General features: G+C 35.3%; 1 protein-coding gene across 4 annotated transcripts in view; it reads left to right on the top strand.

Moving 5' to 3' along the window:
* The window catches only part of ALDH1A1 (aldehyde dehydrogenase 1 family member A1), an 86,268-nt gene that overhangs the window by 55,000 nt on the left and 7,010 nt on the right, over positions 1-24,258 (top strand). For all 4 annotated transcript variants that reach the window (XM_081505448.1, XM_081505449.1, XM_081505446.1 and 1 more), the window contains 9 exons: positions 1,166-1,295; positions 2,878-2,939; positions 4,483-4,611; positions 5,938-6,051; positions 10,108-10,210; positions 11,991-12,175; positions 15,550-15,714; positions 18,950-19,107; positions 20,403-20,477. In XM_081505448.1, coding sequence (XP_081361574.1) covers positions 1,166-1,295; positions 2,878-2,939; positions 4,483-4,611; positions 5,938-6,051; positions 10,108-10,210; positions 11,991-12,175; positions 15,550-15,714; positions 18,950-19,107; positions 20,403-20,477 — 1,121 coding nt within the window. The remainder of the gene's footprint in view (positions 1-1,165; positions 1,296-2,877; positions 2,940-4,482; positions 4,612-5,937; positions 6,052-10,107; positions 10,211-11,990; positions 12,176-15,549; positions 15,715-18,949; positions 19,108-20,402; positions 20,478-24,258) is intronic.

Here is a 24,258-nt window from a genome sequence, read left to right as displayed (position 1 = left end):
TTAAAAAAAATCTAGAGGTTACTTAAGTTTGTGTGAATTGTGTAAGAATATCCACATGAAATGTAAAAATTAAAAATGATTATTGAGGCATTATTAATGGTCACTAACAGTAAATAGACAAACACTGTTGTATCATGCAACAAGTAAAATCTTGTTGGAACCCTGATCTGCTAAAGAGACTAAGTACCACTCTCACAAGCTGTGTATGTATCAAATTGTGACCAATTCCTGGAAAGTTGGTTCACTAGGGGCATTCGGAATGAGACAGAAGGGCACTAAAGTTTAGAAACCAGAATCTCAATACCTTTTCTACCCAGATCTTATGTCCTTAAGCAAGTCATTTTAACTCTTTTTTTTAAATCTCCTTTTTAAAAAGAGGAAGTTATACAAGATCCCTCACAGGATTTCTTCCAGTATTTTCAAAATTCCCTAGCACATGACTATTCAAAATATTCAGTTCATTTCAGTCACTCAGTCGTGTCCAACTCTTTGTGACCCCGTGGACTAGAGCACAGCAGGCTTCCCTGTCCATCACCCACTCCCAGAGCTTGCTCAAACTCATGTCCATCGAGTCAGTGATGCCATCCAACCATCTCATCCTATGTCGTTCCTTCTCCTCCTGCCTTCAATCTTTCCCAGCATCAGGGTCTCTTCAAATGAGTCAGTTCTTTGCATCAGATGGCCAAAGTATTGGAGTTTCAGCTTCAGCATCAGTCCTTCCAATGAATATCCAGGACTGATTTATTGTAAGATTGACTGGTCGGATCTCCTTGCAGTCCAAGGGACTCTCAGGAGTCTTCTCCAACACCACAGCTCAAAAGCATCAATTCTTTGGCACTCAGCTTTTTTTATAGTCCAACTCTCACATCCATACATGACTACTGGAAAAACCATAGCTTTGACTAGATGGACCTTTGTCGGCAAAGTAACGTCTCTGCTTTTTAAAATGCTATCTAGGTTGGTCATAGCTTTTCTTCCAAGGAGCAAGCGTCTTTAATTTCACGGCTGCAGTCACCATCTGAATGATTTTGGAAACCAAGAAAATAAAGTCTGTCACTGTTTCCATTGTTTCCCCATCTGTTTGCCATGAAGTGATGAAATATTGACTATCTTTTTAATCTAAAATTTCTATGGAACTTTAGACTTGAGATGATCTCTTTTTCAGACAATGGAGGCAATGAATGGTGGAAAACTATTTTCCAATGCATATCTGATGGATTTAGGAGGCTGCATAAAAACATTACGCTACTGTGCAGGCTGGGCTGACAAGATCCAGGGCCGTACAATACCCATGGGTAAGTAACTTTAGGAAACCACCCAGAGTGAGGGTAGGGGTGAGGAGATTACTGTAGAGATGAATAATTCCAAACTCTCCCTTTTAAAGATGTCAACCAAGTAGGGGAAAATTATTTTCTTCTTGACTTTGAGACAATGCAGTTCTAAACCTGGAAGTTCTGCTAAGATTCATCATATGGATTTTAAAATTGTTTCAGCATAATCATGCAGAAGATAACACTACAGATATTTTAGAAAATATTAGAGTAAGAACATCTGTATGTCCACAATTACTGATTTAAGCAGTTGTCTCTCTAAGGAAACTTTTCAAAGCTGGCCTCTGAAATTATTTATTTGGGTTTTATTCTAACGGTGACATTTATATTCTTCCTATAATGTAATTATTTAAGCCTCTTCGTATGTTCCAGTATGAGTCAGCTCTGGTCATCTGTGTGCCTGGTCTAACTCAGTATAGTTAGAGCAGGCTAATTAAACAAACTAATTCACATTGACTTGTTTCAAATAGTTTCAAAGAAAGATGAGCCTGTGTTTATAGCTTAAGAATTTGTGTGCGTGAATATGTTTGCTTTTTAGTGTTTTAATACAGTATGCACATAATGGGATAAGAATATGGAAAACATCAATTTGGAAAACACCAGGAGCTGAATTTAATTCATATAAACTTACTGACTATGAAAACAAAATATCCTCTAGGACTGGCCCTGATGTACATTTCCATCTAATTGGAGTAGCCCTCAGGTTAGAAGTGAGCACCAGGAACTGGAAAGGGGAGAGAGAGACCATGGTGGAACCAAGAACTGTGGATATTTTAGAAACTTATTTTACCCTTTGACAAAACAGGAGAAGCCATTTAGAATACAAATACATCTTGACAAGGGCCTTCTTGCTATGACAGCCAGGAAACTTTTGTGGGAACTAGAACAGAACTAATCACAAAGCATAGTGTAAACTCAGGATGAGCACATCAAGGTCACGTGTGGTCATTCATTGAGGCATGTGAATCAATCAGATCCAGACTGAAAAGAAATGTCTTCTACTTCTGGCATATTTTTCATAGATTAAGAGAATTTGCTTTTATCATTTGGTAGGCAAAGAAAGAGGACTTTTTAGAACAAGTCAGTGGGAAAAACTTGCCACTCATAGAGAGCTATTTATTAATTCTCCTATGTTTTAATTTTACTATTTTTAAATTAGGCACTTAAAAAATTACTGTTAGAACTTAAAAGTCATCAGAAACAGAGCTCTGTTTCTTTCCTATTTACACACCTTTTATATCCTTTATCATGAAAGAAAGGAAACTTTGAGAATAAGTATGAATTAGAAAGTAGTCCTCTGGGAGGATCAGAGATAGAATAAATGTCATTCAGATCTTTTCCAGTTATGCACCTAACTAAGTTTTATGGTTCCTCTTATTTCAAATTACTATTTGAGGGCTCACCTGGCTTTCATTTTGTAAATAATCAGCAATACACACTTTTTAAAAATTATTGTCTATATCTTCCTCTCACATCAGCCCCAAACCACCATTCTGTGACTATCAAGCACATTTGTCCATAAATGTTTGTGCATTTTATTTTCCAGATGGAAACTTTTTTACATATACAAGAAGTGAGCCTGTTGGTGTGTGTGGCCAAATCATTCCTGTAAGTTGTTTCCTTATGTAACTTTCCGTCTCAAAAGAAATGAGTTCTAATTCTATTTCATTTGGTAATGACGCTTTCTCAGGCACAAATGGAATGCTTAGATATTTGCTAAATGTGGGGCAAATATAGTCATTGTTGAACTTGGGTCTCTCTGTGACTATACCCTTTGAATACAAACTAGGTAATCTAAATCCTATCTATACTCTGGTATATCTCTTGAGTGTATTTCCATAGGACAGTATCACTAAATCTAAACCTTTTACTCTAAGGTTTGTTTTAAAAAGCTGTATTGTAAACTCTGTTTAAGACAACATGTACATAGCAAAGCAGTCATTGTGTAAGACATCAGCCATTTTAAAAAGTATAGTATGGCCAACTGCTCTCCAACACTTCATATATCTGCATTGGGACTTCTCAGCATGGAGAATAGTAGCAACCAGAGTGTTCAAATTCTTGAATGAAATTTCTTAACTAAATGAAAGAAACCGTGCCAGAGGCGCTTGAAGCACAGTATGGAATATATTTTACCTTTAGATAAAAGGGTTTGATATTCCATATTCTTCTTTGAGAAAGTACCATCTTTAAGCAGAATCATGAAGATTTCCTTTTAAGTCCAACAAATAGGAGACTACCAATGATTTTACTTTAAATGACATATTAAAAAAGGCCAAAAAAAAAAAAAAAAGATGGTAAAATGCCCTGATGTTCTTAGATGAGGAAATGGCAATGACTTATCTTTTGCTCCAATGAGACTAAAATATACATGTACCAACGTTTTGAATGAAATTGCTTGTTAGTCAAAACTCCCAATAAAATTCATAAAATTACACAGTCCTGAATAGTAGTAATTGCTAATATTTACTGCATGTCTGTGGTGAACCAATCATTGTGTTTAAACATTTGGACCACTTTCTCTATGAATCCTGAGGACAGCGTTTTGAAGTAAAGAGAATTGTTGTCAGCATGTGCAGATGATGAAATTATACATAGAGTGCATATAACTTGTCTGAATTCAAATGGCTGCTCAGTGATTGAGCTGAGGTTTGAACCAAGCTGTCAGTCTCCAGACTCTAGGCTTCTGCCTTCAGCAAGCTATTTTCAGTGGAAGTAAATATTACTAAATATTTTTATTGCATAAATAGTTATAATTAAAGACCTATTAAGGAGTGAGGAATAGTTATACTTTTTAAACACAGATAACTTATAGTACATTTAATAGTAAGGCTTGATTTCTAAACCATACAGTGATTTTTTTTTCCTGGTAGAATATAAACTCAAAATAATAGCACTTGATAAAATTTTATGACTTTCTCCTACTCTCTTCCTGTATCTAGTTTTTTTGGAGTTTGGTTTTTTGTTGTTGTTGTTTTTAGCATTTATGAGTTGCTTTGAGCAATGAACATAATTAGGATATACCAGATGGTTAAACAAAACTACCACAATTCTTATTTAACATCTACAGGGAGCATAAAATGTAGAAGTTAGATTAGCAAATGTGGCTTTCAGCAATACAAAGAATCTATTGTTATATATTGCTTTCTAGTGGAATTTCCCGTTGCTCATGTTCCTCTGGAAGATAGGGCCTGCCCTTAGCTGCGGAAACACAGTGGTTGTCAAACCAGCAGAGCAAACCCCTCTGACTGCTCTTCACATGGGATCTTTAATACAAGAGGTATGTTTCCTAAATCAAAATGTGTGCAAGATCTCAGGAATCCTAATTGATAGTAGGAAGACCTCATCTGGTGCTACTATAAACTACATTATCTGCCAATGGCGCCTATCCAGTGAGGACACATTACATGTGGCTATTGGCAAGGATTTCTGGCAGTCAACCCAAATGAACCTCTGCGCAAAGGGAGACAGGAAGTCAGACTCAAAAGCTGCATGTCAAACTGTCACCTATGAGCTCTTTTTTATCTCTTTCGCCCAACATTCACGAATGCAAATTCATGTTGAAATTGATATGATTTTCTTCCAAATGTTGAAATGTAAGTTGGTTTATAACTGCTATTAATGACTTGGAAATTCTCCATATTCGTTTAAACTAGTCTGTCTGAAGGTTGGAGTCCTCTGAGCTTGCTTGTGGCATTGGGCTACATTATTTCTAAACAATTCACCCGTGAGGGAATAAGTTCATATTCTCTTTTCTATTACAGTTTCTTTTTCATTTACTTTCTTGCTCAAAAGTTGACAAAAGAGCACATAAAATTTATTTTCATTGACTATCCAGGTTGTTTTAAGATATTTTTCTTGTAAACAAGTTCTTGTCCTTGTTCCTTCATATCTTACCAATATTTTAAAAATAAGCTTTAGTTCTCAGAAATTTAAAATTTAGAAAATCTGGACCTGTATCTTAAAAATATTCTTCACTTCAAATTAAAAGTAGGCAAAAGAAATGTCAAAGTGAGACCTTTTGATGCAAATAACATGAAATTTTAATGTGCTATTTCATTTGCTACACTGCTTTATGCTTGATAATTCTATAATTGGGATTGGAGTCAATCTGTGATGCTTGATCATGAATGCAGTGACCATTTTTAACTTAACATTTTTTCTGATTAAATAATGTGGATACAAATTTGCAAACCAATTAGTATGCCCCGACAATGAACAGGTAAAGCTAAAAATATTAACATCCCTTTGGCTTCTTATTTTTGCTGAATGGATAATAAAAGACATTGTTTTCCTTCCATGTGAGTAATTTACCAATCACTTTTACACATACTATCTTGAGTTAGTATTATGAAATTTGAGACAGCCATCATTGGAGTAAAGAACTATGAAAGTCAAACATGGTCTTTAATGCAACCCTTGAGGTTAAGTGAGATAAGCAGTGAAATAAAAATAATAACAAATGATAAAAACCACTTAGATAAATCTTTCCTTGTAGAGAAACTCCTAAGATTAGCATCAAGAGGGAGCTTTGACTCCATACTCTCCTTTTTTCCTGTAGAATTAAATGATCAACTCTGTTCTAACTATTTTACTTGTCTTTTAGGCAGGGTTTCCTCCTGGAGTAGTGAATATTGTCCCTGGTTATGGGCCTACTGCAGGGGCAGCCATTTCTTCTCATATGGATATAGACAAAGTGGCCTTCACAGGATCGACAGAGGTAACATCATTTACTTAGGCCAGTAGTGAAGCAGTCAGAAGCGTGTTTTATGTTACTGACTTTAAGCCGACGTTTCCTTAAAACAAAAGTTCTTTTAATGATTTGTTCCTTATTCTAGCCTTCAAACATGTTTATAGAACATAAGCAGATGTCATTGAGATGAAACGGAACACCTATTACCAATGTGGGAGGATTGGAGTAAACTGTTTTTAGTATGTTATTACTTTGTGTGAAGAGAAATATGACTGATCAGAACTTGTCATATGATTTGTAAGGTTTATGATAGAAGATATAAATTAGGCCACAGTGATGTGTATGAATGAATTGTAATTTTAACCTGTAGATTAGGAAGATCAAAGAGCAGAGCCTCACCCTTAGCTCCTTATTTGGCGCTCTCCCATGAACATTCTGAAAAGAAGCCAGCAGCTTAGCTTCCTGGATCCTAACTTTTCTGCTTCACTGGCTCCAGCTTGGCTATACAGAAGGTGAAAGAACAGGATCCCAGCCATAGGCCCTTCAGAGGAGAGGAGAGCTGGTAAATGCTCTCTAAATGCTCTGGGTATTGAAAATGTTTACTTTTTAAAACTTTGTGGAGAAACAGGAAGAACATTCCAGCTAGTAAAGGAAGGCTAATTTGATTATTTTATACTCCCGATTAGCCACTCCAATATAAAAAAAAAAGTTTACATAGAGAACTAAAGTAATAGAAAATAAAATTTTATTTTTCTTGATCCTTTTTAAGCTAGATAACTATATACTTTTTCTTGTTGTTTTATAGACATAGAGTAGAAAAAGTTGACATTTTACAAATTCCTAATTGAGATAGGAGAAAACCAATTCGTCATTCAGGAGTCTGGGGATAAAACAATTGGGAATGTTTGCAATAGAGCAATAAATTGAAAAATGATGAAGTCACAGGTTGAAATCATAGCAAAGGAGGTAAAGCATGAAATTTCAAATTCCTCAGCCTAGTATTGTAGACCATCCTCATCAGGGCCCATGTACTGCTTATGGTCCAGGTCTGGCCCACACACTTCTCTAGTTCATCTGAGTCAGAGGCTACTGTTCCCAGATGCCATCTCCACAGCACTGCCTGTTTGTCTTAGCTCATCTCTGAGACTCTACAGCACTTTGGGGGCACTTGATCTGCCCCTCTCCACCAAACCTTTGATATTAGAAGACTAAGAAACATCTGTGTTCAAATGCTAAGTCTACCCCTCCTAGCAGTGTGTCTTCCAAAAGCTAAGTATCCTTGCTAAAGTTGAGTTTCTTTATATGTAAAATGGGAATAATAATATCTACCTTATTGAATTGTACCAAATAAAACTGAATAAGCTAATGAGTAGTAAAACATTTAGCATCCTATGAAGTATCCACTAAATGGCATGATTACTATGTGTTCTACAGTCATTTCCATTCGCTTGTTCCTTCCCTTACTCTTTAATTTTTCACACTAGTTCAAGTGTGAGGGAAGAAGTCCCCCTTTCCACATAATATTTCTTCATCACTGCTCCATCATTTCCTGATTCTTCCCTGTATCTTTTCATTCCCATAAGTTTTTTTGTTCATGCATGGACACACCTACCACAATGTGGCTCCCACCACAGGCCACCTGAACTTTCTCTGCAGTTCCAGGAGCATCCTGAATTTAAAAGCTTTCCATCTGTGCTCCCATTGTCCTTGATATATAATTGTGACACTATTTGCTCCTTGCTTTGTTATGTATCTCTCCCCACTTTGCTGACTCTCCTCAAAGACTATCTTACCCATTCTTATCTCCATAAACCAGTATAGTAACTACTTCTGATTGAGTATTAAAGAATTAAGTGTGACTAAGATGACTTTAGAAGTCACACAGAAAAATCAGTCTTTCTGGGTTGTCCTCTTTTAGCTTCAAGTTTGTGGCTTAGCAGGTAGAAGTGAACTTGCCAAATGCCATGCAAGAGGCAAACCATGGATTTTATATTTTTGCAGTTCATCATAGCAGCTACGCTCATTATAAAAATGTTTCTGGCAAGGTTAGAATTTTAGTGTCCCATTAGATTCATTTAAAACAGTAATCAACCCACGTTGTACGAGATGTGCCAACTTAGAACATTTTTATGAGCATTCGCCACTTCTGCCCCACAAAGGCAATGCCACAATATCATGGAACATACCTTTTACCATAGTCTTAATAGTGCTTCCCTTCTCTTCATTGCAGTGCTTACCTTTTCTTTGAGAAAAAAAAATGATAAAGTTTTACTTTTTTTTCCAAATTAGGAAACAAAAGTATGGGGCAAAGACTGATTCTTCCTTATTTTGACTTTACCTAGACCTTTGGCTGCAGTCCATGGGGTCGCAAAGAGTCGGACACGACTGAGCGACTGAACTGAACTGAACTGAACTGAACTTGGGAAAACTCAAGCAAACCTTTTATCTGCAAATTACACAAACAAAAGTATAACCTTTCTTTCTCACTCATACTTCTAACCATTCTTCATGCTAGTTTTTTTGACACCTGTAGCTTTTAGAAAAATACCTCTGATTTTACTCTTTCCCCAAGACAAAAATTATCTACTTTAATAAAGTATCTCCAGCAAATCTTTTTAAGCTAATAAAAGAAAAAAAAAAAAACAGAAAATAAAAAAGATGCAGAAAGAATTTGGAGAATTCAAAGGAAAAAAGGCAAAGAATATTTTTTAGGAAATACAAAATTCTTAACCACCTCAAATGAAAATTCAGTTTTTGAAACTGGTCATGAGAAATATTAATATGCTGTGGAAGCAAAATAGGATATAATAGAAATTTCAAACAGGGTTTCCCCATTGCCAGGCTACTTTTAGTTTATTTTTATTAACTTACATTTATAGGTTTGATTTTGTACATGTAAATTTTACATAAGATGAAAATATTAGCAGATTAATTAATGCTTTACTCTGTAATGCACAGTAGGGGTCAGTTCGGTAGTCACTTAAAATTTCAACACTCACTCAGCAATGTCTACTTATCATTTATTTAGTCGGGATAGAAACTTGTTATTAAAATTGATGCACTGAGGAAGAAAAGTAATCCAGAGAATAAAAGAAGCAAGATAAAATGAGTCATCTTGTAAAAAAGAAAAGCAAAGATCATTTTAGTGTACCAAGATTTCAATAAGAAATAATAAAGAGGAAATAGTTGTAAAACAGACCAGGTTTCAGAGATGAGAAAAACTACAGAAAATAATCTTGATGGGAAGTGATCCGCAGAGGAACAAAAAAGAAAACTCTTTCCCTGAAGAGAGGCCCCTAGCGTTAAAGAAGACTCAAGTACAAGATTCCAGCTAACTAAAGTAGCAGCACAGAGCACAGATCCAATTTCTTTCTCCAAGTTCCAATATTCAAGGTATGGAGGACAGTGAGAGAAAGAGGGAGAAACATAGTTACTACTACCAGGGAGGTGACATCTGTTTGGGAAATTGATGTGTATACAAATGATAAAATCCTCGGGAAATTCTGAAAGAGTTCCTTTGAGGGAATTTACCGGAGATCAGAGAAAGAAAGGGTCACGTTCACCTTGAGTCATCATAGCATGCTAAAGAGGACCTAAGATACAAGCTGGACCCTAAGGAATGATAGGATTGGAGGCAGCCCAAGTTGGGGTGAGCATATACTGAGAAGCAGCGATTCGGGGCTGGTAAATATGCCACTTTGTCTGGATATGGATAGAGTTTTCTGTATTTCAACAGAGGGATGAAAAGTCAAAATAGATTAAGTTATGGCTGAATCATGATATATCAGATTGAACAGAAGAGAGATGAAGCTCTGGTTAAAATGAAAACTAACCTCCTGTTGTGCTATGTACAGCAAAATCATGTACATTAAAATCAGTTATTACATTCAATATGTCTGTTTTCATGTTATATCATCTGTTTATGCTTGGATGGAAGAGCCTTTGGTAGCAGAAGCTGCCAAATGTGAAAAAAATGTCATTTCTCCCATTTCTCCCACAGACGTCATATAAATTTAAATTGCTAAAGAAACTTGCCTTGATGGGAGCGGACTAAGCCTCTTCCTTTCTAATGCTCCATTTCAGGTTGGCAAACTGATCAAAGAAGCTGCCGGGAAAAGCAATCTGAAAAGGGTGTCCCTGGAACTCGGTGGAAAGAGTCCTTGCATTGTGTTTGCTGATGCCGACTGTGAGTAAAAGCCACTCTGCCCACTTCTCACCCTTCCTCCTTTTTGGCCGGGTAGCACCATACAGTAAAGGGTTTACTTCTAACGTCAAAGTGTAAAGCATTAACCAGAGTTCAAAATCACTCTTAAAAATCTGTTAAACTGTCCTAAAGTTATAAAGCCTAGATAAGTCCAACACAGACACGATTTCTTCCTAATTTGGAATAGATTGCTGTTTTCTTGGGCTTCTCTCATAGCTCAGTTGGTGTTTTCTCAGCTGAACTCTAGAGAAACTTTTATGGACTTAGGAACCATCAAGTATATTCTTAATTTCATACCTTAAATATTAGCATCACCTTAAGTGTAGTAAGATACCCTCAGACATGTTGCACTAGACCAGCTGGAGAAACAACAAGTTGTGCATTTGTCATCTCCCTTCTGTCCGGATCACACGTTCACTGAATGAAATGGCCCGAGGAGAGGACACCAACTATTTAAATAATTTCTTTCATTTTTTTTTCTAGCAGGTGTAGTTGAATTTACATATATTAAATCTCTAATTATGATGGGACTCTATTATATCCTAAGTTCATCCTAATTATATTATCAGTAGAATCCCACAATTATTTCCTAACTGGGAGTTAGCAGGAAAAAGATCAAACATTCCTCTGTATCTTTAAGAGCTGCATTATTGGTTTGAAGCAATCAACTTTTTAGAGCATGCTACCTTATTATCCATTCTACAGACATGACATGATTTCTCATTTTACCAAACCTTTCTGTAAAATGCTTTCACTACACCTTAAGCATATGTGATTAGTTCACAAAATAAAGATGCTACTCTTAGTCACTCAGTCGTGTCCAACTCTTTGTAACCTCATGAACTGTAGCCCGCCAGTGTCCTCTGTCCATCAGAGTTCTCCAGGCAAGAATACTGGAGTGGGTTGCCATGCCCTCCTCCAGAGGATCTTCCCAACCCAGGGATCAAATCCAGGTCTCCTGCATTGCAGGCAGACTCTACCATTTGAACCACAAGGGAAGCCCAAAATAAAGATAACAATATCCAGTTGCTATAATGTTAAATCTCCTGCATTCATAAAATTAAAATGCAAAGAAAACTTTCTTCTGGTTGTTTAGGATCTACTAATGAAACAAACTATTTCCTTTTTTTAAGACCCATATAACCATTTCAAATAAACAGATAAGAGTTTATAGGCATATGTGAAATAACATGGCACACTTGAGATAAATTTGGAAAAATTTTCATAGAATAGGGCTGTAAGGCGGGTGAGCAATTCTGAATATTAATTGTTTGGGGTTTTGAGTGGGTTATGACTTTTCTTAGAAATACCACTTTTTCTATTGATCAGAGTATATAAGAATGTTTTTTACATTCTTATTTAACATAGTGGATATTTTATATTTTCTTGGTCATTGGTTAAAACCTGAGACCTGAAAGAAATATTCAGTCATTTAATTATAAATGGAAATACTTATAAAAGTCACTTGAAGTAACATTTAATCATAGGATACCTTTGAAATTTTGGAATTATTCATATTAAAGTTGTATTGATAACCATTATATTTCAGAATTTACTATTTTACTATCATCTGAGTAGCAAATAAAGGGTCAGAAAAGCTCATTTGTCACCTGACTGGTAAGAGGTATAATATATTGAATCTATGTTTGACTACATGACTCTTGATTTTTTTATACCACCATATCACCTCTAAGAAAGATATATAAAAAATATATTATTTTTAGAAAATGTCTTTTCTTTAACATGAAAATCTTCTCTGCAGTGGACAATGCTGTCGAATTTGCACACCAAGGAGTATTCTATCACCAGGGCCAATGTTGTATAGCTGCATCCCGTCTCTTTGTAGAAGAATCAATTTACGATGAGTTTGTTCGAAGGAGTGTTGAGCGGGCAAAAAAGTACGTTCTTGGAAATCCTCTGACCCCAGGAATCAGTCAAGGCCCTCAGGTGAGTGTAAAATAGAAGGAATAACGTTCACAGGGCATAAGAGTAAAGTATCTTCTCTAGGTCTGGTTTTAATTGAATATGATTATTTCCCATCTACATATGTTCCTTGGTGATGATATTGCATCAGTTTAGTGATTAAAAAAATGATGAATTGAACTCCCAATGGTAAAGAAAGTATGTTGATTTTGTGTTGCTCAGTTTTCACATCCAGAAACAGTTCAAGAGATGTTGGAAATTAAAGATGTGAGGAAAAGTAACAAGTGCTATAAATTTGGTTTTCTCAATCTCTACACTTCTAAAGTCCTATATACAGTTCCTATCCACTTGGAAGTTCTTATACCATCACATCGTTTATTTTGTCCTCAGCATCAATCCTTTTTTTCAGCTTCCATCCCACAGATATAGGCAGCTGGCATGACTAAATTCTTTCCAAAGTCTTTAGTCACTCTGACCTTCTAAAAATAGCACGAGTGTCCTAAAATGTCCTGAGTTCCTGACTTTGTATCAAACTTCCCATTTTAGTTGTTAAAACCCAGTTATTCCTGAGGGTCTCCATTTTCTTCTGTCGGCTTAGAACCACTGTCAGTGACAGCGTCTCTCTTGTCTAAATCCCACCTTTCCCTCTTCCTTACACAGTTCTTTGTTCTTTGTCTGTTTTCAAGCTCCTGGACCTTAGGTGCTAAATTTACTCCTGCTCTTTGAGGTCTTGATCCAGAGCAGAGTTTTTATGTGATCTCATAGAGTTTACAGTGTAGAAAGCTAAGAGGCTGTCTTGTATTTTCCTCCTCATGCCAAGATATCCAACTAGGAAAATTTTAGGACTTCAGCAATACCAAATATTGAAACCTAAAAGCCCTAAAATAACTGGTAAAAAGGACGTATACATTTTGTTAAGTCTAAGCCTGTTATATTTTGTATTTATCTTTGTGTTTAGTGAGTACATAGAAGTAGCTGCTAATTTTGATCATATTTGGTTACTTTTCAAATGGATGCCAAGACATATAGTAAGTTCAATTTTGACTTGGTCTCCTATTCTAAGAAAGGATGATACTCTAAGGTTTTACCTGTGATTATTTTTTCTCTAAATATCTATCTACATAAAAGTAAAGCACATTTCTCATTTGAGACAAATATATAAAATAGACATAGATAAATAAATAGATAGATAGATATAGATGGATAGATAGATAGGTGGATAGAAATATACATATATATGTGAAGAGAAAAGGAAAGAAGAGAGAGTGAGGGAAGAGAAGATAACTTAATATTCAATATTCTTGGGCAATACTTCTCCCCATCAGGGGATCTGCAAGATTCAACCAGAGGCTCAAAAATTGAGCTAGAACACCTCATTATTCCTAAGAGAAGGAAGTTAAAATAGACTTGAAGTAAATTTCCATCCATAGGGTTCTTAATTGAATAATCTAGTGATCTAACTGCTTAACATAATTTAATCTTTATAAGTGAAAAGATTTTGGTCACAGGTTGCATTCAATAAGTAGAAAAAGTAGATATGTTTGGACTCTGAGAAGGAAAAGACTAAAAAGTCCATGAGATGTCTTTACCTTTAAAAATACTCATCTATTGTTATAAGAAAGAGCTTATGGAGACACTCATTTATAAGCTTTAATATGTGTTGTAACTTATAAAGTTATGTATATATATGGACAACATTTTTTCAAGTGAAAATACTGATTATTTTTAAATCCTTAAGGAAATGCACATTCTGGTCTTTGAAATCAAATTGGAAAAGGACTTTACCGAGGAAGAATTTGTTATATATGCTGCGCTAAGTAGCTTCAGTCGTGTCCGACTCTGTGCGACCCCATAGACGGCAGCCCACTAGGCTCCCCCGTCCCTGGGATTCTCCAGGCAAGAACACTGGAGTGGGTTGCCATTTCCTTCTCCAATGCATGAAAGTGAAAAGTGAAAGTGAAGTCGCTCAGTCGTGTCCGACTCTTAGCGACCCCATAGACTGCAGCCTACCAGGCTCCACCGTCCATGGGATTTTCCAGGCAAGAGTACTGGAGTGGGTTGCCATTGCCTTCTCCGTTTGTTAAATATACATAGCGTTTAATCTAATTGGATATAGGAGCTGGATTGTAGGCATTGAGAACTTCATGAAACCTTTTCCTGGGACTTAGAAGACAGGGAAGATTGTAGTGTCAAAGAGAATGATCAACACTTTTTAAGTAGTAAGTAGAGACAAGGTAAATTGGCAAGAGGCTTTCACCTTAACTCCTGGATCTCCAGTGTTTTCCCTTTAAAACTTAACTCCAGCCACATTTGAGACAAGGCAGTCTTCACCAGTGATTTGGAGTCCCCTCCATCCCCCCACACCAAGTAGGAATTTAGGTAATAGGTAGCCCCAATTCCAGTGCATGGAGTAGAGGTATGCGCTCCTGATATTCCCAGTTAGAATTCTGGAGTCATTCTTTTCCTTATAAAAATATGGTTTAACAAAGTATTTAAGTTCTGTAGTTCTTAAAATATATTTAGATGTGGTCCATTTAACAAAGCAGGTTGGCAACAATCAGGACAGGTGAGAAATTAGAACCAGACCTATTGACTGCCCTGGAGGGACCAGAAGTGGGTGAGATAACTAGGCTGTGGTCAGCATGGACCTGGCCACAGACGACGGTCAAGAGGAGAATCTCATCCTGAGGTCTAAAGATCTAAAAGTCTTCCTGAAGTCACAAAGCATCTGCTTTATAACTGCCATGTCTAATTAAACCCAGTATCAAAGATTTCTATTTCTTCTTCTGTCTTTTAATTTCAGTTAGGATTACAGTTTCCAGGTAAGAGTGGTTGATGATTAACAGACATTTCTTCCCGTGTAAGTAAATGGCACTTGTATGAAAAAGTATGGGCTTCCCAGGTGGCTCAAGGTAAAGAATCTGCCTGCCAATGCAGGAGACACAAGAGATGCATGTTTGATCCCTGGATCAGGAAGATCCCCTGGAGGAGGAAATGGCAACCCACTCCAGTATTCTTGCCTGGGAAAATCCCATGGACAGAGGAGCCTGTTGGGATATGTTGCATGGGGTCGCAAAGAGTAGGACATGACTTAGTGACTGGGTACACATATACATGAAAAGGTATACACATGTTTGCAGTGCCAATATACTTCTCTTGTATAACTGTAAAACAAATACTAAATACAAACATTTATCTTCAAGGTTTCTTTCCAGAAAAGTCATGAGAATTAAATATGCCCAACAATGAATCTGAGCCTCTGTCAGCTGTTTGGTTGGAATATTTAACTTAATAACAATATCTGAGCATTTTGAAACTCTTATTTACAGGCTGGGCAAAGTATTATCTTTACAAGTTGCTACATTTTTCTAACTTCTCATGTGATATTTTTCCAATAGATTGATAAGGAACAATATGAAAAAATACTTGACCTCATTGAAAGTGGGAAGAAGGAAGGGGCCAAGCTGGAATGTGGCGGAGGCCCGTGGGGGAATAAAGGCTACTTTATCCAACCCACTGTTTTCTCTGATGTTACTGATGAGATGCGCATTGCCAAAGAGGAGGTAAATGGTTTCATTCTGTTCTGTTCTCTTTTTTGCCATATTTTGTGTGCGTGGATATATACAAACTATTCCTTTAACATTCTCAGCTCTTTGAACACCTTTCTCAATAAATGTTACTCTTCATTTCTAATATTGATAAATGATTATTTTTTATTAAGACTAAAAATAGTCAGGAATTCATTGGTCAGGGCAAGAATTTCCTGATGACCCCAAGTAAGGATGGTTAACAATTGCTAGGTGCTTCCTTCACAAACTTAAATGGAAAATACAATTCCACATTCATTGATTGTTTGCTTTTTCTCCTTTGGAAATAATATATTTGAAAATAATTGGAAAAGAATAAAGTGATATGCAGTTTTTAAAAATTAAACTCCTTATTTTGAGGTAATTGTAGAATCAATTGTCATTGTGAGACATATTAATACAGAAGATCCCATGTAGTCTTTACTTGGTTTCCTTCAATAGGTAACATCTTATAAAACTATAGTATCCCAAAGAGTATGTTAACACTGATACAGTCAAGACACAGAACATTTCATCATCACATGAATTTCTCATGTTTCCCTTTCGTAGCCAGATCTATATCCTCCTAGGCCACCCCATCCTCAATCCTCGGCTTTCTCTTCACCACTAATCTCTTCTTTATTTTTATAATTTTGTCATTTCAAGAGTGTTACATAAGTGAATTCATACTTCATGCAATCTTTTTGAATTGACTTTTTTTTCACCCATCATAATTCTCTGTAGATTTATCTAGGTTATTGCATGTAAGGATAATTTGCTCCTATTTATAGGTGAGTATTTCACAGTATGAGTGCACCATAGTTGTTTAACCATTCACTCATTGAAGAGTGAATTCAATGAGTTTTGGGCTGTTGGGCTGCTTGGGCTGTTTCCAGTTTGAGACTACTTTAAATAATGCTGTTATAAATATCAGTATACAGGTTTTTGTGTAAATTTTCACTTCTCTGGGGTAAATGCCCAGAAATATAATTCCTGGGTCATATGGTAGATGCAACTTTTTAAGAAACTGCTAATCTTCCAGAGTGACTGAACAATTTCACATTCCCATTAGCAGTATATGAATGATCCCAATTTCTCTGCATCCTTGCTAACATTTGGTGTTGTGACTATTTTTTATTTGAGCCATTCTGATAGGTGTGATAGCTCATTGAGGTTTAAATTTGCATTTCCTTAGTGGCTGGTAATATTGAACATCTTTACCTGGGATTATTTGCCATCTGATATCTTCCTTGATAAAATGTCTGATTTCTTTTGCCCACGTGCTAATTGGATTGTTTGCTTTTTACTGTTGAGTTTTGAGAGTTCCTTATACATTCTAGACACTTACTGTTTTTCAGCTGTGTGGTTTGCAAATATTTTCTCCCAGGCTGTAGCTTGTTTTTTCATCTTCTTACCAGGGTCCTTCTCAGATCAAAGTTTTTAATTGTAAGGAAATCCAATTTATTCATTTTTCTTTTTATGAATAGTACTTTTGGTGTCAACTCTATGAACTACTCTTTATTTACTCCTAGATCCAAAAAACATTTTCTGTGTAATTTTTTTATTGTTTCTAAAAGCTTTATAGTCTATGTTTTACACATAAGTCTGTGATCCATTTTAGGTTAATTTTTATACAAGGTGTGAGAGTTTAGTCAAGGTTGTTTGTTTTTGTGTATATGTTCAATCGCTCCAGCATCATTTGTTGAAAAGGCAGTTTTTCTTCCACTCCATTACTTGTGCAACTGTCAACATTTCAGTTGTGTGTATTTGTGTGTATTAATTTCTGGGTTCTCTACCCTTCAATTGATCCATGTGTCTATTTCTCTACCTATACTCCTTTTTAAAATGTAATTATTTTTACTGAAGTATAGTTGATTTATAATGTTGTGTTAGTTTCAGGTACACAGAAAAGCAGTTCAGTGATTCTTTTTCAGATCCTTTTCACTATAGATTATTACAAAATATTAAATATATTCTCTTGATTTTAGTAGCTGTATAATAAGTCTTGAAATTGTAAAGATTGCATTCTCTCACTTTATTCTTCTTTTTCAAAATTGTTTTAGCTAAGCTAATTCTTTTGTTCTTCTATATAACTTTTAGAATAACCAGTTCATTTGTATTTTAAAATCTTGCTGGAATTTTGAGAGGACTTGTGTTAAACATATCAGTCTGTTTGGAGAGAATTAACATCTTTAGTGTGTTAAATCTTCCAGTTATTGAACATAGTAGGTCTCTCCATTTATTTATATCTTCTTTTATTTCTTTCATTAGCACTTTGTAATTTTCAGTATACAAGTCCCATAAATGTTTTATTTGACTTATACCTAAGTAGTTTTTGAGTAAATAGTTATTTCTGATTTCAATATGCACATGTTCATTGCTAGTATGTATTAATACAAGTGTACTTGATTTTTGTATATTTTATTGTATCCTGTAACATCAATGAACTCGGATATTTTAGAAGGTTTTTGGAGATTCCTTGGTAATTTATATGTAGACGAATATATCATCTACAAATGGGGACAATTTTATTCATTTCTAATCTGTATGCCTTTTTATTTCTTTTGCTTGGCTTTTTCACTTGCTGTAATTCTAGCACTGTGTTAAATAAAATCAGTAAACATGGGTGTCTTTTTGCTGTCTTAGGAGGAAAGCCTTCAGTCTTTACCATTGAATATGATATTACCTGTAAGATTTTCATAATGCCTTTGATCAAGTTCAGAAAAGCCTTTTTAATTGGTTGAGGGGGAAAGGAGGTTGGATTTTATCAAATAATTTTCCTGCATCAACTGAGATGATTATGTGGTATTTTTTCCTCATTCTATTAATATGATATATACTGATTGATTTTTGAATGCTGAATCAGCCTTGCATCTCTAGAATGAAACTCACTTGGTGATGGTATATAATTCTTTGTAGGTATTGTTGAACACTAATTGCTAATATTTTTTAGGAATATTTGCTGTAACTTATAATGGCCTATGGCTTGAGGGATATTGGTTGTACTTTTTATTATTTTTATTGATAACAAAATAACATTTAGTGATTGTTTACTATGTGCTAAGTGCCTTATAGTCAATATAAAACATAAGTATATTTACATGAAATACTGAATATAATAAATATAAATATTTTATTTATGTATTATTTAGACATATTTATAAGCATTATATATAAATATTTATTTGTAATCTATTACTTGGACTTATTTCATTCATTCCTTTTTGTATAGATATTTGGACCTGTGCAGCAAATCATGAAGTTTAAGTCTTTAGATGATGTAATCAAGAGAGCAAACAATACTTTCTATGGGTTATCAGCAGGAATTTTTACCAACGATATTGATAAAGCCATCACAGTTTCCTCTGCTTTGCAGGCTGGGACCGTGTGGTAAGTCAAACCTATGTAATGTCACCTTTTCAATGTTAACCACATTAACAGGCTACTTTGAACTTTCTCTGACTCTCACACTGAATCCCCTGCCTAGCCCCTAGTCTCTTGGACTGCTTTGTTAGTTATTTTTGTTCCATCAAATTTCATTTTGTCCACTCAGTCCCAGTAACAGCCCAAGATTATTTTTCTTCCTGATAATGTCACACCCAAATTCATGAAAAGTATTTATCCTTGAGATGTTGAAAAGTATTTACCCTTGAGAGGCAGCCAAAAATCCTTGTCCTTCTCGATAGCTCTAGAATCTTTTTTCCTGAAGCAATGGGACAGTCACGATTTCATTACCATGTATTTTGCGCTAAGCCACACACTGTAGTCCTCACATTTATTATCTCATTTTACCTTACTGCAACTGTTAATTGGTATGGTAAATTTATTGACAAAAAAATAGTAGTTTAGTGGGTTTATGTAATTGATCAAGATCACACAATAAATGACCACTGAGGTTCAGACTATTTCAGACTCTAAAGCAGTGATTCTCAACACTGGCTGTACATTAGAATTGTCTGGAGAGCTTTAAAAATATCTACACTGATGTGGGTGAAGGTGGGTATGCATCAAATCCACGAATTATATCAGTGATTGTGACTGAATCTGGACATAGTTTTTAATTTTTAAAAATTCTAATTATTCATGTTTTTATAATTATATTTGTTCATATAGACATTTTGAAACTTTTTAAAAATATGGCAAAGGATAAAAATATATATATAATGAAATCCAACTCCTGCCAAGACCTGTGTTTAAGCAATTTTTTCAATTAGTTAATGAAAAAAGTGAACTAAGTAATATGAGATATATTACAATTACAAAATAAAATTGATTCTAGCCTAAGGACATAACCCACAAGAGAACTACAAAGCTTATTGAATATAGGCAGTAAAGAACACTCATCCAGCAAACTCTGGTCTCTCACAAATGGTATCTGTCCACTTACAGTATGTTGGATATTCTATCTTTTACAATTCAAGCTATAACTTCTCAGGGACATGGTGTACTGCCAACATGGCTATCCACACATAGCATTGGATCATTGCTTTTATTTCTAGTCAGTATATATATACATATACTTACACTCCTGCATTCTAATTTATAGTGCTACTTTTTTAAATAAATGACTATGTAACATTAAAACTAATAGAGTTGTTAAAGAACTCTCTGAATTTCAAAAACTCCAAATTTAGGAGTTCTAAATAGGTTAAGTGTGACCTATAACATTCTTCTTTCCTTTTCAGGGTGAACTGCTACAGTGTATTATCTGCCCACTGCCCCTTTGGTGGATTCAAGATGTCTGGAAATGGTCGAGAACTGTAAGAATAACTTTCATTAAGATAAATATTTATCTTGATAAAAATGGTTATCACTCTGAAGGAATTATAATAATCCTTGAAAGTGAAAGAGTTAGTCACGCAATCATATCCCACTCTTTGTGACCCCATAGACTGTAGCGTGCCAGGTTCCTCTGTCCATGAAATTCTTTAGGCAAGAATGCTAGAGTGGGTTGCTATTTCCTTCTGCAGGGGCTCTTCCCAAAACAGGGATTGAACCCTGTGTCTCCTACATTGCCAGTGGATTCTTTACCATCTGAGCCACCAGGGAAGTTACTATTCAAATTAAAACTTGCTTCTGTGCTTTCCTGGAGATTTATACTGTTAAATAGTTTTTAAATAATGGATTTACTCTCAAAGATACAAAAATGTGATGGCAGAGGGAAATATTATTTATTAAACTCTTATAATTTGTAAGGGATCATACTAAGCACTTCACATTGGTTCTTGAAATATTGCCTACTTTTGGTTTGCTGGATACATGAATGTAATTTGGGAAACATTTCCAGAAAGGAGATGGAAACTACCAACTGGTGATTGTAAAAAATGTGCAAATATAAGAATGCTTTAGCTATTTGAATATATCTCTTAAATGAATAAATTAGGTGTCTTTACCTCAAAATACTTTTCAGTGTAGGAGGAATGATTCTCATTGTTAATATTTTTAGAGATGTGACTCTAAAAATTTAAATAACCTGAATGAGTTGGTTTTGGTTCTAAAATTTAAACTGAAAGGAAAATTTATTCAAGGAAAACATGCTTTACAATCATGACTAGATTGAGGATATATGTATTATATAAATGAATTTATGAGCCTTCAGTTTCTTTTCAAAGTGGGACATACTGACTTTTTAAAATATACACATACATATTTATGCATACCAAATAGTGGTAATGTTTGATCAGTTTTGCTCAAGCAATTTTAATCATTTTATTTCTTAAAGTTTTCTTACATTTATCAATAAATTTAAAAAATAATAAAGAAAAGTCACATCATATTCAAACTTTATGAAATCAAACATAGTGAAACTTCTCATTTTGTAAATGGCAAGTAAAAATTAGCCTCTGTCTGAGAGTGTTAAATAGCTAGGTACTTGTCATTTAAATAAAACAATATCACAATGAAACAACTGTCTTTGGGGAGCCAGTGAAAGGGGGCCATGTTAAAATGATCCATCCTCTTTCTCAATATACTTTCATTAAGTAGTTACTATATATATGAGGTCCTTGGAGCCCTACAAACACAATACTATGTCCCATCTTCCATATAATTGTAGTGACATGAGGAACATATTAAATATATATATATATAAATATAAATATAAATATATATATATATATATATATACAGTGAAAAATAACAAACACATACTATGAGATAAATAGTAACAGATTGTGAGTCCATAGGTCATGGAGGTAGAGAAGCAATTAAAATGCAGCGTGCAGTATTAGAGCATAGAAAATCTGGGCACCTCTAGACTATAACATTTTCAGCATCTCTCTAAGTCTCACTATTTCCATCTGTTAAAGTTGGCATTTGTTGTGGGGATAGGAGTCAGGGAAGAAACTAAAAGGTCTATGAGCTCTTTTCCATGGTTAAGATTCCGTGGTTCTAACCTTCCTGTGGAAATTCAGTTGATAAAGACAGTTAATAGAATAAGGGAAGATGAACAGAAAAGATAGGACTTGATCTAGAGCAGGAAACAAGTGTCAGATGTTAGGAAGTAGAGAAGAGGACATTTGTGAAGGAACATTCTATGTGGCATATTGAGGGGTTAGTGAATTTGCCTGGCTGGTAGGGAATTATGGGGGAAGTGTGATTTCAGAGTTAAATAGGATACAGATTAACAAGGCTTGAATTCAAGAAAATCAGCTTACATTTATTAGTGGAGCAGTGAAAAGCCATGGATAGCTTTAGAATATTGTTGAGGATGTAGAGTAGCAAAAGATCAATTCATCAGAAGTGCACGACATAGCTGAGAAAGCAAACTAACCAGCCTGCATTTGAATCCTGACTCCACCACTTGCTAGCCTTGAAACCCAGTTCAAGTTATCTAACTTCTGAGCCTCTGTTTTCTTCTACTTGTAAGGGAAATTTTTTTTTAAATTTATTTATTTTAGTTGGGGGCTAATTACTTTAAAATACTGTAGTGGTTTTTGCCATACATTGACATGAATCAGCCATGGGTTTACATGTGTTCCCCATCCTGAACCCCCCTCCCACATCCCTCCCCATCCCATCCCTCTGGGTCATCCCATTGCCCCAGCCCTGAGCATTTGTCTCATGCATCAAAGCTGGAATGGTGTTCTGTTTCACATATGATAATATACATGTTTCAGTGCTATTCTCTCAGAACGTCCTACCCTCACCTTCTCCCTCAGATTCCATAAGACTGTTCTATGCATCTGTGTCTCTTATTCTTTCTCACCTATAGGGTTATCGTTACCATCTTTCAAATTCCATATATGTACATTAGTATACTGTATTGGTGTTTTTCTTTCTGGCTTACTTCACTCTGTATAATGGGCTCCAGTTTCATCCATCTCAATATAACTAATTCAAATATATTCTTTTTAATGGCTGAGTAATATTCCATTGTGTATATGTACCACAGCTTCCTTATCCATTCATATGATGATGGACATCTAGGTTGCTTCCATGTCCTGGCTATTGTAAACAGTGCTGCGATGAACACTGGGGTACACGCGTCTCTTTCAATTCTGGTTTCCTTGGTGTATATGCCCAGCAGTGGGATTGCTGGGTCATATGGCAGGTCTATTCCCAGTTTTTTAAGGAATCTCCACACTGTTCTCCATAGTGGCTGTACTAGTTTGCATTCCCACCAACAGTATAAGAGGGTTCCCTTTTCTCCACACCCTCTCCAGCATTTATTGCTTGTAGACTTTTGGATAGCAGCCATTCTGACTGGCGTGAAATGGTACCTCATTGTGGTTTTGATTTGCATTTCTCTACTAATGAGTGATGTTGAGCATCTTTTCATGTGTTTGTTAGCCATCTGTATGTCTTCTTTGGAGAAATGTCTGTTTAGCTCTTTGGCCCATTTTTTGATTGGGTCGTTTATTTTTCTGGAATTGAGCTGCAGGAGTTGCTTGTATATTTTTGAGATTAATTGTTTGTCTGTTGCTTCATTTGCTATTATTTTCTCCCATGCTGAAGGCTGTCTTTTCACCTTGCTTATAGTTTCCTTTGTTGTGCAAAAGCTTTTAATTTTAATTAGGTCCAATTTGTTTATTTTTGCTTTTATTTCCAATATTCTGGGAGGAGGGTCATAGGGGATCCTGCTGTGATTTATGTCGGAGAGTGTTTTGCCTATGTTTTCCTCTAGGAGTTTTATAGTTTCTGGTCTTATGTTTAGATCTTTAATCCATTTTGAGTTTATTTTTGTGATTTTTGTGTATGGTGTTAGAAAGTGTTCTAGTTTCATTCTTTTACAAGTGGTTGACCAGTTTTCCCAGCACCACTTGTTAAAGAGATTGTCTTTTCTCCATTGTATATTCTTGCCTCCTTTGTCAAAGATAAGGTGTCCATAGGTGCATGGATTTATCTCTGGGCTTTCTATTTTGTTCCATTGATCTATATTTCTATCTTTGTGCCAGTACCATACTGTCTTGATGACTGTGGCTTTGTAGTAGAGCCTGAAGTCAAGCAGGTTGATTCCTCCAGTTCCATTCTTCTTTCTCAAGATTGCTTTGGCTATTCGAGGTTTCTTATATTTCCATACAAATTGTGAAATTATTTGTT

This window comes from Giraffa tippelskirchi, chromosome 1 (genome assembly GCF_054371585.1).
Source record: "Giraffa tippelskirchi isolate mGirTip1 chromosome 1, T2T-mGirTip1v1.2.pri, whole genome shotgun sequence".
Lineage (NCBI taxonomy): Eukaryota > Metazoa > Chordata > Mammalia > Artiodactyla > Giraffidae > Giraffa > Giraffa tippelskirchi.
The sequence above is the reverse complement of the archived record's forward strand: the minus strand, read 5'-3'. Positions and strand labels throughout refer to the sequence as shown.